This window comes from Oncorhynchus gorbuscha, linkage group LG23 (genome assembly GCF_021184085.1).
Source record: "Oncorhynchus gorbuscha isolate QuinsamMale2020 ecotype Even-year linkage group LG23, OgorEven_v1.0, whole genome shotgun sequence".
Classification (NCBI taxonomy): Eukaryota; Metazoa; Chordata; class Actinopteri; order Salmoniformes; family Salmonidae; genus Oncorhynchus; species Oncorhynchus gorbuscha.
Window position 1 is genome coordinate 56,166,459 of NC_060195.1, and position 15,534 is coordinate 56,181,992.

The 15,534-nt window shown below is 45.4% G+C and overlaps 1 protein-coding gene across 1 annotated transcript in view; it reads left to right on the forward strand.

The window, feature by feature from the left end:
* The first annotated feature begins 1,161 nt into the window (after positions 1-1,161).
* Positions 1,162-15,534, forward strand: part of LOC124011388 (cyclin-dependent kinase 15-like) — a 45,567-nt gene continuing 31,194 nt past the window's right edge. Inside the window, exon 1 of the mRNA XM_046324709.1 lies at positions 1,162-2,574. Within this exon, the coding sequence (XP_046180665.1) occupies positions 2,529-2,574 (46 nt within the window). The 5' untranslated portion in view covers positions 1,162-2,528. The remainder of the gene's footprint in view (positions 2,575-15,534) is intronic.

Sequence of the window (15,534 nt, forward strand, 5' to 3'; positions counted from 1 at the left end):
AGAACAGCCTCGGTGTTCTGTTAGACAAGTAACTCTTTATCCACAGTATAGCAGGGGGTGTAAAGCCATAACACATACGTTTTTCCAGCAGCAGACTATGATCAATAATGTCAAAAGCTGCACTGAAGTCTAACAAGACAGCCCCCACAATCGTTTTATCATCAATTTCTCTCAGCAAATCATCAGTCATTTGTGTAAGTGCTGTGCTTGTTGAGTGTCCTTTCCTATGAGCATGCTGAAACTCTGTTGTCAGTTTGTTTACTGTAAAATAGCATTGTATCTGGTCAAACACAATTATTTCCAGAAGTTTACTAAGGGTTGGTAACAGGCTGATTGGTCGGCTATTTGAGCCAGTAAAGCTTCCCTCCAGGCCTGAGGGCACACGCTCTCTAGTAGGCTTAAATTGAAGATGTTGCAAACAGGAGTGGCATATTTCTGCTATTATCCTCAGTAATTTTCCATCTAGATTGTCAGACCCTGGTGGCTTGTCATTGTTGATAGAGAACAATATTTTTTTTCACCTCTTCCCTCATAGCCTGTTTCCTCTCTAGGTTTCTTCCTAGGTTTTGTCCTTTCTAGGGAGTTTTTCCTAGCCACCGTGCTTCTACACCTGCATTGCTTGCTGTTTGGGGTTTTAGGCTGCGTTTCTGTGCAGCACTTTGAGATATCAGCTAATGTAAGAAGGGCTATATAAATACATTTGATTTGATTTGACAACTTGTCTGTCCGTGGACTGACTTTTAGAGATAATTTTGTCACCCTTTCCAGCTTTATGCAAGGCAACAATTCTTAATCTTAGTTCTTCTGAGATCTCTTTTGTTTGAGGCATGGTTCACATCAGGCAATGCTTCTTGTGAATAGCAAACTCAAATTTTGTGAGTGTTTTTTATCGGTCAGGGCAGTTCTAACCAAACTCTCCAATCTCGTCTAATTGATTCGACTCCAGGTTAGTTGACTCCTGACTTCAATTAGTTTTTGGAGAAGTCATTAGCCTTGGGTTTCACATACTTTTTCCAACCTACACTGTGAATGTTTAAATGATGTATTCAATATAGACAAGAAAAATACAATAATGTGTGTGTTATTAGTTTAAGCACACTGAGTTTGTCTATTGTTGTGACTTAGATGAAGATCAGATGAAATTGTATGTCAAAGTTATGCAGAAATCCAGGTAATTCCAAAGGGTTCACATACTTTTTCTTGCCACTGTATAGTTCATGAGGAGAAGATGATTGCAGATCATTTTGAGCATTAGCATTACATATGCAATGAATGAGTTGTTCATAGTTTCCTTGTTTTTTCAGGTATCAAAACCAAATTCAGCACGGTTCATCTTAGGGACGTCCACGATAGTGGTGACACATTTCAAGTCGATAGGCCGCTGTGGAGTAGATTTACAGCGGTTTAAATGGACACAAAAAATCTGATTTTGGATTTGTTACTAACTCATTTGATGTGTTAATTGGTCCTATGGTTCATGAGAATAAGTTTTTCAAATGTTTAAAAATATAAATATTTTTGGCATATTTTAGCATTAGTTGCTAATATGCATCTGCTGTTATCGTGCGGCCATGTCTTTGGACATGTCAAATCTGATGTCTGAGTTATTGATAAATCAGGACATATCTTAACCAATCAAGCATTTCTCAAACTAAGTTAAGCGATGTACCATGGACCTACATACCAAACTTGGTGTTCTTTGGACATATGGTTCGTGAGAATGTGTTTTTCAGGTTTTCCAAAATGTCCAAGATGGAGGAAAATCTATCCTAATGGACCTTACGGGTCCTTGAGGCAAATTTGTTCAGCATGAGGAAAGACACCTGTATTTCAAGTCTCGAGGTCAAACGGGTCGGCGAATATGAGGGTCTAAGTGAGACTACTGGCCAATCGGTGCCATTCTTTTTGACCAAGTTACTCACGGCCTCTAGTTTCTGTGTGCCGATTTAGATGTTGTTTTTCTAACCAATCTATGCTTGAGTTATTGAAATGAAGATGATCAAAAGCGTGGCTCACTTCTGGCCACAGCACACACACACATTATTGACCCCTGAACACAATGCTCAAGCTCCAACCTTTCAAAACACACCAACAGCCCCGGCTCTCTCCTCCACTGAGAGCTCATTGGGCAGTGCCTCCTATCTGACTCCGCTGATTGGCTATTGAATGTTGCCTCGCAGGCAGCAGAGGAACTGTCAGCAGGAGGGGACAGGGAGAAAGAAGAGAAAGAGAGAGAGGGAGGATACAGTGTAATATTGTGAGAGGGAGAGAGCAAAACAGAGAGAGTAATAGAGGAGGCAAGAGCACCTTCAGGCAAAAGGAGGAAGAAGAAAAAAGGGAAAGTAGGAAATTCCTGTCTGTGTGGCTAAAGCTGTTTACGTCCGAGGTTGAAGACAAGGAGGGGCTGTGACTGAGATGAGAGCGCTGCTGTAGCTGGGTCCAATTCTAAGGATGCTGGGGTGGAAGTGAGGTTCTATAGCGGTTCCACAGCAGTTCCACAGTACCACCAGGCAGGAACCAACGCTGGGATGCAGAACCTACGACAAGCAGCCACGGAGGCTTTCCATCGCCTGGGTGAGTATCAGTCAAACCTACCCTCCCTAGAAACAGTACCACACTGGCTCCAGTCTGGTTAGGGGATCGAGCAGTGCTTGCTCAAGCTTCCTCATACCCACAAACAGTATTTACAGAGTTCTCGTTGGTAGCCTGCTATGCTTATTGTGTTCCATCTTTGTACTATGCCAGATTCCAGGATACACTGCATGGGGAATGTACTGTATGTTACCTAGGGAACACAATACCTAACTTGTTGGCAGGACAACTATCCTTACACACTCTACAGGTAATGACAGGCAGCAGCTTGTTAAAAGGGTCTGGTGTTGTAGTGTGGTATGTTGCCGTGTTCCAGGGATGCGGGCACCCTTAGGGACTGGACTTTTCCAAGTGTCAGTAGCTTGGCATGGACTGGCAAGTTATACTGCTGATCTGCAGATACAGCTTGGAAGCCCTCAGCTCATTGAATAAAGCATAAAAATGCAAAGGGGATGTTTTGCTCCCAAAGTGGGAGAGAAGACACGTGAGGGGTGATGTGATCACGAGGGGAGAGAGGAGAAGAGAGGAAGAGAGAGGAGGCAGCCCCAGCGGGAGCAGAGGGGTGTTTTGCTCGCTAAGTGGGAGAGGAAAGGGGTGAGGAGAGAGGTGAATGAATGGAGGTAAGAAGCAGAACATGTGTTTGTCTCACTGAGTGGGAGAGAAGACGAGAGAGGAGTGAGATGGTAACCCACATCTCCCCCAGGGTGGGTGCAGGTTGTCAGGGGGAGGGAAGGTAGACAGCTAAGGTATCAAGGTGCAGGTTGTCAGGGGGAGGGAAGGTAGACAGCTAAGGCATCAAGGTGCTGGTTGTCAGGGGAGGGAAGGTAGAAAGCTAAGGTATCAAGGTGCAGGTTGTCAGGGGGAGGGAAGGTAGAAAGTTAAGGTATCAAGGTGCTCGTTGTCAGGGGAGGGAAGGTAGACAGCTAAGGCATCAAGGTGCTGGTTGTCAGGGGGGAAGGTAGACAGCTAAGGTATCAAGGTGCAGGTTGTCAGGGGGAGGGAAGGTAGACAGCTAAGGCATCAAGGTGCAGGTTGTCAGGGGGAGGGAAGGTAGACAGTTAAGGCATCAAAGTGCAGGTTGTCAGGGGAGGGAAGGTAGAGAGCTAAGGCATCAAGGTGCAGGTTGTCAGGGGGAGGGAAGGTAGATAGCTAAGGCATCAAGGTGCAGGTTGTCAGGGGAGGGAAGGTAGACAGCTAAGGCTTCAAGATGCAGGTTGTCAGGGGAGGGAAGGTAGAGAGCTAAGGCATCAAGGTGCAGGTTGTCAGGGGAGGGAAGGTAGATAGCTAATGCATCAAGGTGCAGGTTGTCAGGTGGAGGGAAGGTAGACAGCTAAGGCATCAAGGTGCAGGTTGTCAGGGGAGGGAAGGTAGACAGCTAAGGCATCAAGGTGCAGGTTGTCAGGGGGAGGGAAGGTAGACAGCTAATGCATCAAGGTGCAGGTTGTCAGGGGAGGGAAGGTAGATAGCTAAGGCATCAAGGTGCAGGTTGTCAGGGGAGGGAAGGTAGACAGCTAAGGCATCAAGGTGCAGGTTGTCAGGGGAGGGAAGGTAGACAGCTAAGGCATCAAGGTGCAGGTTGTCAGGGGGAGGGAAGGTAGACAGCTAAGGCATCAAGGTGCAGGTTGTCAGGGGAGGGAAGGTAGACAGCTAAGGCATCAAGGTGCAGGTTGTCAGGGGAGGGAAGGTAGACAGCTAAGGCATCAAGGTGCAGGTTGTCAGGGGGAGGAAAGGTAGACAGCTAAGGCATCAAGGTGCAGGTTGTCAGGGGAGGGAAGGTAGACAGCTAAGGCATCAAGGTGCAGGTTGTCAGGGGTAGGGAAGGTAGACAGCTAAGGCATCAAGGTGCAGGTTGTCAGGGGGAGGGAAGGTAGACAGCTAAGGCATCAAGGTGCAGGTTGTCAGGGGGAGGGAAGGAAGACAGCTAAGGCATCAAGGTGCAGGTTGTCAGGGGAGGGAAGGTAGACAGCTAAGGCATCAAGGTGCAGGTTGTCAGGGGGAGGGAAGGTAGACAGCTAAGGTATCAAGGTGCAGGTTGTCAGGGGGAGGGAAGGTAGACAGCTAAGGCATCAAGGTGCAGGTTGTCAGGAGGAGGGAAGGTAGACAGCTAAGGCATCAAGGTGCAGGTTGTCAGGGGGAGGGAAGGTAGACAGCTAAGGCTTCAAGGTGCAGGTTGTCAGGGGGAGGGAAGGTAGACAGCTAAGGTATCAAGGTGCAGGTTGTCAGGGGGAGGGAAGGTAGACAGCTAAGGTATCAAGGTGCAGGTGGTTCCAGTTCCTAGGGGGGAGGTTGGTTGTCAGGGGGGGATGGGTACTGGGTAGTTATAGTGCTGTTATACAGTCAGGGTAGTTATAATGTTATAGTGCTGTTATACAGTCAGGGTAGTTATAATGTTATAGTGCTGTTATACAGTCAGGGTAGTTATAATGTTATAGTGCTGTTATACAGTCAGGGTAGTTATAATGTTATAGTGCTGTTATACAGTCAGGGTAGTTATAATGTTATAGTGCTGTTATACAGTCAGGGTAGTTATAATGTTATAGTGCTGTTATACAGTCAGGGTAGTTATAATGTTATAGTGCTGTTATACAGTCAGGGTAGTTATAATGTTATAGTGCTGTTATACAGTCAGGGTAGTTATAATGTTATAGTGCTGTTATACACTCAGGGGAGTTATAGTGCTGTTATACAGTCAGGGTAGTTATAATGTTATAGTGCTGTTATACAGTCAGGGTAGTTATAATGTTATAGTGCTGTTATACAGTCAGGGTAGTTATAATGTTATAGTGCTGTTATACAGTCAGGGTAGTTATAATGTTATAGTGCTGTTATACAGTCAGGGTAGTTATAATGTTATAGTGCTGTTATACACTCAGGGGAGTTATAGTGCTGTTATACAGTCAGGGTAGTTATAATGTTATAGTGTTGTTATACAGTCAGGGTAGTTATAGAGCTGTTATACAGTCAGGGTAGTTATAATGTTATAGAGCTGTTATACAGTCAGGGTAGTTATAGTGCTGTTATACACTCAGGGTAGTTATAGTGCTGTTATACAGTCAGGGTAGTTATAGTGTTATAGTGCTGTTATACAGTCAGGGTAGTTATAATGTTATAGAGCTGGGGAAGCAGGATGGTGGTGGTTCTGTAGACAGAGATGAATAATGCATCATTCTCACAGCTGCAGTTTAAACAAAATAAAGTAAGTGCTCTGTAGTCCACTAAAAGACTCAGGGCAAATCTGTAAGGGGTCACTGCCAATTCAAATGCAATGGCACGTCCACTAACCAGTTTCCACCACATTGGTTGTGTCTTGTTCGAATCAGAACTGCGCTAAGTGATTTTGTTATCGTACACAGACAGGACAGCCGATATTCCTCCTCTCTAATTGTCCTGTCAGTTTGAACAAGGAAACTGTTGTTTCCTGTGATCTGAAGAGACTCGGATGAGTGTTGCACATTTCTATCAGAGAGAGAGAGCAGCTGTACTGCTCAGCTGCTTAGCCTGGGAGCATAACTCACAGGGTGTCCAAACGAGCGCCTATCTCTACGCTATTCAGAGACGCTGATAGTATGTCTGAACACTAGGCTGCTAGTACACTGCTTCTGCACATGATTGCATGTTTACTCATGTCTTGAATCATTACGTACTTGTGCTATTTTCCATGTATCCCACACAACACAGTATGATAGTATGCCAGAGGTAAGATTACAGAGGACAGGACTGGCTAAGACTGGCTACGAGGAAATAGTATGACACATCGACTCCCCCCAAAAATGCCTCAACCTCAATTCATTGAGGAGTGGGTACTTGAAGAATCCAATCTGTGTGTGTGTGTGTGCTTTTTCAGCTTCGCTCTCTCTCTCTCACTCTGACACATCTCACCCCCTCCTCAATACCCCCACTCCCCCCTGGGTGAGTTGCACAATAGACAAAGTTGCACTTTTTTTCGACACCCCTCAAGCTGTACCTGTGTAGTGCCCATTTGTGTGATGTCTATCTGTGTGTGACTGTCTGGTAGACTTGGCTGGAAGGCTACAGCGGCTCGGTCCGTTCAACATATGCCTGCCTGAGCCCCCCAGGCTGCTCCCAGTGGGTAGTGGATTAACACGCTGCCTGGAAGCTGCCTGGCATCCTGTGACAAGTGTCCACCTCCAACAGCTACGGCCCACTCTGCTCTGCTCTGTTCTACCTCAGGAATACTGATGAGGGCTATCTGTATGTACGGGTCTGTATGAGGGCGAGATGGAGGGATAGGAATGGAGGGAGGAGGGTAGGTGGTGAATGGTGGGCTCGGCGTGTGATGGAGCATGAGTGACTGTCTCTCCATGCCTCCATAAATAACCCTGACGTGCTGTACCAAGGCAGAGCTAGTGGCTATAATATAATATCCTAATATCCTAACCTACTTTTCCCCTTTTTCTCCCCAATTGGTAGTTACAGTCTTGTCCCAACGCTGCAACTCCCTTTCGGACTCGGGTCAGGTGAAGGTCGAGAGCCACGCGTCTTCCGAAACACGACCCTGCCAAGCCGAACTGCTTCTTGACACACTGCTCGCTTAACCCGGAAGCCAGCCGCACCAATGTGTCGGAGGAAACGCCAAACGGGCAACCGTGGTCAGCTTGCAGGCGCCCGGCCCGCCACCAGGAGTTGCTAGAGCGCGATGGGACAAGGACATCCCGGTCGGCCAAACCTTCCCCTTACCTGAACAACGCTGGGACAATTGTGTGCTGCCTCATGGATCTCCCGGTCACGGCTGGCTGTGACACAGCCCAGGATCGAACCCGGGTCTGTAGTGACTCCTCAAAAACTGCAATGCAGTACCTTAGACCGCTGCACCACTCGGGAGACCTCCGTTCTAGGGATTCTATTTCTATGGTAGCTACTTTACCTCACCTTAGTCCAATGCCCTTCAGTCAGAGTCATACCAGAACGTCCCTACCCCAGGATGGCTGCACATACTGCAGAGATCGTGACCTCCATTTTCTGGTTGGCATTCCTAGTTTCTACCCAATCTAATTATAGCTTGACTTTGTCGATGGCTGCACATGCTGAGCCAAGAGGAGTTTTAGTTAGTTGGAAAAGGCAATGTGCCAGCTGTACTGTATTCTTCCAAGACAAATATATTTAGACTGGAACATGATTGTATGGGTTTAATTACCCAATGTGTCAATTTATAGATGTGGCTTTTATATGAACAACAACATACATTTATACCCTCAATCATTTCCCATATCAAATTGGTTGTTGACAAACAATTATAGCTTTATATTACAGTATCTTTTCCTGTTTAAATACCATACAGTGGGGCAAAAAAGTATTTAGTCAGCCACCAATTGTGCAAGTTCTCCCACTTAAAAAGATGAGAGAGGCCTGTAATTTTACATTTACATTACATTTAAGTCATTTAGCAGACGCTCTTATCCAGAGCGACTTACAAATTGGTGCATTCACCTTATGACATCCAGTGGAACAGCCACTTTACAATAGTGCATTTTCATCATAGGTACACTTCAACTATGACAGACAAAATGAGAAAAATAATCCAGAAAATCCTGCAGTGCCAGACGTGTCCCCCTGCTTAAGCCTGCACATGTCCAGGCCCGTCTGAAGTTTGCTAGAGAGCATTTGGATGATCAAGAAGAAGATTGGGAGAATGTCAAATGGTCAGATGAAACCAAAATATAACTTTTTGGTAAAAACTCAACCCGTCGTGTTTGGAGGACAAAAAATGCTGAGTTGCATCCAAAGAACACCATACCTACTGTGAAGCATGGGGGTGGAAACATCATGCTTTGGGGCTGTTTTTCTGCAAAGGGACCAAGACAACTGATCCGTGTAAAGGAAAGAATGAATGGGGCCATGTATCGTGAGATTTTGAGTGAAAACCTCCTTCCATCAGCAAGGGCATTGAAGATGAAACGTGGCTGGGTCTTTCAGCATGACAATGATCCCCAACACACCTCCCGGGCAACAAAGGAGTGGCTTCGTAAGAAGCATTTCAAGGTCCTGGAGTGGCCTAGCCAGTCTCCAGATCTCAACCCCATAGAAAATCTTTGGAGGCAGTTGAAAGTCCGTGTTGCCCAGCAACAGCCCCAATACATCACTGCTCTAGAGGAGATCTGCATGGAGGAATGGGCCAAAATACCAGCGACAGTGTGTGAAAATCTTGTGAAGACTTACAGAAAACATTTGACCTCTGTCATTGCCAACAAAGGGCATATAACAAAGCATTGAGATAAACTTTTGTTATTGACCAAATACTTATTTTCCACCATAATTTGCAAATAAATTCCTACAATGTGATTTTCTGGATTTTCTTTTTTTACAGGCCTCTCTCATCTTTTTAAGTGGGAGAACTTGCACAATTGGTGGCTGACTAAATACTTTTTTGCCTCACTGTATGTGTTGCTATACAGGGAAAAAGGCTTTCTGTAAAGCCTATTGTTATTACTAAGTCAAGCAGCCCTAATAGTAATGTCTTGTATGGATGGGTACAGTGAAGCCTTCCCATTTAGAAGATAAGGAGCAGTCATGTTCCTGCAAACTTTGCCTGTCACTTATGAGAACGAGTTACTGACCCAGACTCCTCTCGAAGTTCTCTCTCTCTGTCTTTGTATCTCTTTCTTTCTGTCTCTCTCCCCATCTGTCTGAGTCTCTGTATCTCTCTGTGTCTCTCTGTGTCTTTCTCCAAGTCCCTCTGTGTCCCTGTCTCTTCGAGTCTCTCTTCAAGTCTCTCTGTGTCTCTGTCTCTCTGTGTCGCTCTCTCTCTGTCTCTCTGTGTCTCTCGCTGTCTCTCTGTCTTTCTCTGTGTCTCTGTCTCTCTCTCCAAGTCTCTCTCTGTCTGTCCGTGTCTCTCTCCAAGTCTGTGTATCTCTCTCTCTGTCTCTCTGTCACTGTCTCTCTGTCTCTCTCTGTCTCTGTATCTCTCTCAAGTCTCTCTCTGTCTCTCTGTCTGTCCGTGTCTCGCTGTCTCTCTCTCCAAGTCTCTCTCTGTCTATCCGTGTCTCTCTCCAAGTCTGTGTATCTCTCTCTCTGTCTCTCTGTCACTGTCTCTCTGTCTCTCCCTGTCTCTGTATCTCTCTCAAGTCTCTCTCTGTCTCTCTGTCTGTCCGTGTCTCGCTGTCTCTCTCTCCAAGTCTCTCTCTGTCTCTCTCTCTCTCCAAGTCTCTCTCTCTCTCTCCAAGTTTCTCTCTGTCTCTCTGTCTCTCTCTCCAAGTCTCTCTCTGTCTCTCTGTCTCTCTCTCCAAGTATCTCTCTCTCTCTCTCTCTCCAAGTCTCTCTCTGTCTCTTTCTCTCTCTCCATGTCTCTCTCTGTCTGTTCGTGTCTCTCTCCAAGTCTGTGTATCTCTCTCTCTCTGTCTCTCTGTCTCTCTCTGTCTCTCTGTATCTCTCTCCAAGTCTCTCTTTGTCTCTCTGTCTCTCTCTCTCTCCCTCTCTGTCTCTCTCTCCAAGTCTCTCTCTGTCTCTCTGTCTCTCTCTCCAAGTATCTCTCACTCTCTGTCTCTCTCCAAGTATCTCTCTCTCTCTGTCTCTCTCTCCAAGTCTCTCTCTGTCTCTGTCTCTCTCTCCAAGTCTCTCTCTGTCTCTCTGTCTCTCTCTCCAAGTCTATCTCTGTCTGTCCTTGTCTCTCTCCAAGTCTGTGTATCTCTCTCTCTGTCTCTCTGTCACTGTCTCTCTGTCTCTCTCTGTCTCTGTATCTCTCTCAAGTCTCTCTCTGTCTCTCTGTCTGTCCGTGTCTCGCTGTCTCTCTCTCCAAGTCTCTCTCTGTCTCTCTGTCTCTCTGTGTCTCTCGCTGTCTCTCTGTCTTTCTCTGTGTCTCTCTCTGTCTGTCCGTGTCTCTCTCCAAGTCTGTGTATCTCTCTCTCTGTCTCTCTGTCACTGTCTCTCTGTCTCTCCCTGTCTCTGTATCTCTCTCAAGTCTCTCTCTGTCTCTCTGTCTGTCCGTGTCTCGCTGTCTCTCTCTCCAAGTCTCTCTCTGTCTCTCTGTCTCTCTCCCTCTCTGTCTCTCTCTCCAAGTCTCTCTGTCTCTCTCCAAGTCTCTCTCTGTCTCTCTCCAAGTCTCTCTGTCTCTCTCTCCAAGTCTCTCTCTGTCTCTCTGTCTCTCTCTCCAAGTATCTCTCTCTCTCTCCAAGTCTCTCTGTCTCTTTCTCTCTCCCCAAGTCTCTCTCTGTCTGTCCGTGTCTCTCTCCAAGTCTGTGTATCTCTCTCTCTGTCTCTCTGTCACTGTCTCTCTGTCTCTCTCTGTCTCTCTGTATCTCTCTCCAAGTCTCTCTTTGTCTCTCTGTCTCTCTCTCCAAGTCTCTCTCTGTCTCTCTGTCTCTCTCTGTCTCTCTCACTCTCTGTCTCTCTCTCCAAGTCTCTCTCTGTCTCTGTCTCTCTCCCTGTCTCTCTCTCCAAGTCTATCTCTGTCTGTCTCTCCAAGACTCTCTCTGTCTCTCTCTCCATGTCTCTCCCTGTCTATCCGTGTCTCCCTCCAAGTCTCTCTCTGTCTGTCCGTGTCTCTCTCTCCAAGTCTCTCTCTGTCTCTCTCTCTCTCCAAGTCTCTCTCTCTCTCTCCAAGTCTGTCTCTCTGTCTCTCTCTCCAAGTCTCTCTCTGTCTCTCTGTCTCTCTCTCCAAGTATCTCTCTCTCTCTCTCTCCAAGTCTCTCTCTGTCTCTTTCTCTCTCTCCATGTCTCTCTCTGTCTGTCGTGTCTCTCTCCAAGTCTGTGTATCTCTCTCTCTCTGTCTCTCTGTCTCTCTCTGTCTCTCTGTATCTCTCTCCAAGTCTCTCTTTGTCTCTCTGTCTCTCTCTCTCTCCCTCTCTGTCTCTCTCTCCAAGTCTCTCTCTGTCTCTCTGTCTCTCTCTCCAAGTATCTCTCACTCTCTGTCTCTCTCCAAGTATCTCTCTCTCTGTCTCTCTCTCCAAGTCTCTCTCTGTCTCTGTCTCTCTCTCCAAGTCTCTCTCTGTCTCTCTGTCTCTCTCTCCAAGTCTATCTCTGTCTGTCCTTGTCTCTCTCCAAGTCTGTGTATCTCTCTCTCTGTCTCTCTGTCACTGTCTCTCTGTCTCTCTCTGTCTCTGTATCTCTCCAAGTCTCTCTCTGTCTCTCTGTCTGTCGTGTCTCGCTGTCTCTCTCTCCAAGTCTCTCTCTGTCTCTCTGTCTCTCTGTGTCTCTCGCTGTCTCTCTGTCTTTCTCTGTGTCTCTCTCTGTCTGTCCGTGTCTCTCTCCAAGTCTGTGTATCTCTCTCTCTGTCTCTCTGTCACTGTCTCTCTGTCTCTCCCTGTCTCTGTATCTCTCTCAAGTCTCTCTCTGTCTCTCTGTCTGTCCGTGTCTCGCTGTCTCTCTCTCCAAGTCTCTCTCTGTCTCTCTGTCTCTCTCCCTCTCTGTCTCTCTCTCCAAGTCTCTCTCTGTCTCTCTCCAAGTCTCTCTCTGTCTCTCTCCAAGTCTCTCTGTCTCTCTCTCCAAGTCTCTCTCTGTCTCTCTGTCTCTCTCTCCAAGTATCTCTCTCTCTCTCTCCAAGTCTCTCTCTGTCTCTTTCTCTCTCCCCAAGTCTCTCTCTGTCTGTCCGTGTCTCTCTCCAAGTCTGTGTATCTCTCTCTCTGTCTCTCTGTCACTGTCTCTCTGTCTCTCTCTGTCTCTCTGTATCTCTCTCCAAGTCTCTCTTTGTCTCTCTGTCTCTCTCTCCAAGTCTCTCTCTGTCTCTCTGTCTCTCTCTGTCTCTCTCACTCTCTGTCTCTCTCTCCAAGTCTCTCTCTGTCTCTGTCTCTCTCTCCCTGTCTCTCTCTCCAAGTCTATCTCTGTCTGTCTCTCCAAGACTCTCTCTGTCTCTCTCTCCATGTCTCTCCCTGTCTATCCGTGTCTCCCTCCAAGTCTCTCTCTGTCTGTCCGTGTCTCTCTCTCCAAGTCTCTCTCTGTCTCTCTGTCTCTCTCTCCAAGTCTCTCTCTGTCTCTCTCTCCAAGTCTCTCTCTGTCTCTCTCTACAAGTCTCTCTCTGTCTCTCTGTCTGTCCGTGTCTCTCTCCAAGTCTCTCTCTGTCTCTCTCTCCAAGTCTCTCTCTGTCTCTCTGTCTGTCCGTGTCTTTCTCCAAGTCTCTCTCTGTCTCTCACTGTCTCACACTCCCCAACTTATATCAACATCATCACTCACGTCACACACTCACATTTCCATCTCTTCCTCCTGTCACTCATCCTCTTCCTCTCCCTCCTCCTCCTCTCCTTCCTTCCCTGCTCCACTCCTCTCTCATTTGACTTCTCTGCTCCACTTTTCACATTCCATTAGAATCTCTCAGCTACAGAATTTTACCACAAAGGACTTAACGTTCAATGTTATCTTCAGCTGAATTCTTATAAAGCAACGATAGCAGCAGTAGACATTGTAGCATCCTTGTAACACAGGACCTTAAAGTTTATGGTTTGGTCCAAGTGGTTTGGTCCAAATGTTGTTTCCATGTGTTCCAACCATGTCTTCTATCCAAGTGTTCTATCATAGTGTTCTAACCAGTGTTCTATTCAATTCAATTCAATTCAAGGGCTTTATTGGCATGGGAAACATGTGTTAACATTGCCAAAGCAAGTGAGGTAGACAACATACAAAGTGAATATATAAGGTGAAAAACAACAAAATAGAACAGTAAACATTACACATACAGAAGTTTCAAAACAGTATATATATATATACAATGTACAAATAGTTAAAGGACACAAGATAAAATAAATAAGCATAAATATGGGTTGTATTTACAATGGTGTTTGTTCTTCACTGGTTGCCCTTTTCTCGTGGCAACAGGTCACACATCTTGCTGCTGTGATGGCACACTGTGGAATTTCACCCAGTAGATATGGGAGTTTTTCAAAAGTGGATTTGTTTTCGAATTCTTTGTGGATCTGTGTGATTGGGCAGGAGGTTAGGAAGTGCAGCTCAGTTTCCACCTCATTTTGTGGGCAGTGAGCACATAGCCTGTCTTCTCTTGAGAGCCATGTCTGCCTATGGCGGCCTTTCTCAATAGCAAGGCTATGCTCACTGAGTCTGTACATAGTCAAAGCTTTCCTTAATTTTGGGTCAGTCACAGTGGTCAGGTATTCTGCTGCTGTGTACTCTCTGTATAGGGCCAAATAGCATTCTAGTTTTTCTAGTTCTATCCAAGTGTTATATCATAGTGTTCCAACCAGTGTTCTATCCAAGTGTTCTATCATAGTGTTCCAACCAGTGTTCTATCCAGGTGTTCTATCATAGTGTTCTAACCAGTGTTCTATCCAGGTGTTCTATCATAGTGTTCTAACCAGTGTTCTATCCAAGTGTTATATCATAGTGTTCCAACCATGTCTTCTATCCAAGTGTTCTATCATAGTGTTCTAACCAGTGTTCTATCCAAGTGTTATATCATAGTGTTCCAACCAGTGTTCTATCCAAGTGTTCTATCATAGTGTTCCAACCAGTGTTCTATCCAAGTGTTCTATCATAGTGTTCCAACCAGTGTTCTATCCAAGTGTTCTATCATAGTGTTCCAACCAGTGTTCTGTCCAAGTGTTTTATCATAGTGTTCCAACCAGTGTTCTATCCAAGTGTTCTATCATAGTGTTCCAACCAGTGTTCTATCCAAGTGTTCTATCATAGTGTTCCAACCAGTGTTCTATCCAAGTGTTCTATCATAGTGTTCCAACCAGTGTTCTATCCAGGTGTTCTATCATAGTGTTCTAACCAGTGTTCTATCCAAGTGTTCTATCATAGTGTTCTAACCAGTGTTCTATCCAAGTGTTATATCATAGTGTTCCAACCATGTCTTCTATCCAAGTGTTCTATCATAGTGTTCTAACCAGTGTTCTATCCAAGTGTTATATCATAGTGTTCCAACCAGTGTTCTATCATAGTGTTCCAACCAGTGTTCTATCCAAGTGTTCTATCCAAGTGTTCTATCATAGTGTTCCAACCAGTGTTCTATCCAAGTGTTCTATCATAGTGTTCCAACCAGTGTTCTATCCAAGTGTTCTATCATAGTGTTCTAACCAGTGTTCTATCCAAGTGTTCTATCATAGTGTTCCAACCAGTGTTCTATCCAAGTGTTCTATCATAGTGTTCCAACCAGTGTTCTATCCAAGTGTTCTATCATAGTGTTCCAACCAGTGTTCTATCCAAGTGTTCTATCATAGTGTTCCAACCAGTGTTCTATCCAAGTGTTATATCATAGTGTTCCAACCAGTGTTCTATCCAAGTGTTCTATCATAGTGTTCTAACCAGTGTTCTATCCAAGTGTTCTATCATAGTGTTCTAACCAGTGTTCTATCCAAGTGTTCCAACCAGTGTTCTATCATAGTGTTCCAACTAACCAGTGTTCTATCCAAGTGTTCTATCATAGTGTTCTAACCAGTGTTCTATCCAAGTGTTCTATCATAGTGTTCCAACCAGTGTTCTATCCAAGTGTTCTATCATAGTGTTCTAACCAGTGTTCTATCCAAGTGTTCTATCAAGTGTTCTAACCAGTGTTCTATCCAAGTGTTCTATCATAGTGTTCCAACCAGTGTTCTATCCAAGTGTTCTATCATAGTGTTCCAACCAGTGTTCTATCCAAGTGTTCCAACCAGTGTTCTATCCAAGTGTTCTATCATAGTGTTCCAACCAGTGTTCTATCCAAGTGTTCTATCATAGTGTTCCAACCAGTGTTCTATCCAAGTGTTCTATCATAGTGTTCCAACCAGTGTTCTATCCAAGTGTTCCAACCAGTGTTCTATCCAAGTGTTCTATCATAGTGTTCCAACCAGTGTTCTATCCAAGTGTTCCAACCAGTGTTCTATCATATTGTTCCAACCAGTGTTCTATCCAAGTGTTCTATCATAGTGTTCTAACCAGTGTTCTATCCAAGTGTTCTATCATAGTGTTCTAACCAGTGTTCTATCCAAGTGTTCCAACCAGTGTTCTATCCAAGTGTTCTATCATAGTGTTCTAACCAAGTGTTCTATCATAGTGTTCTAA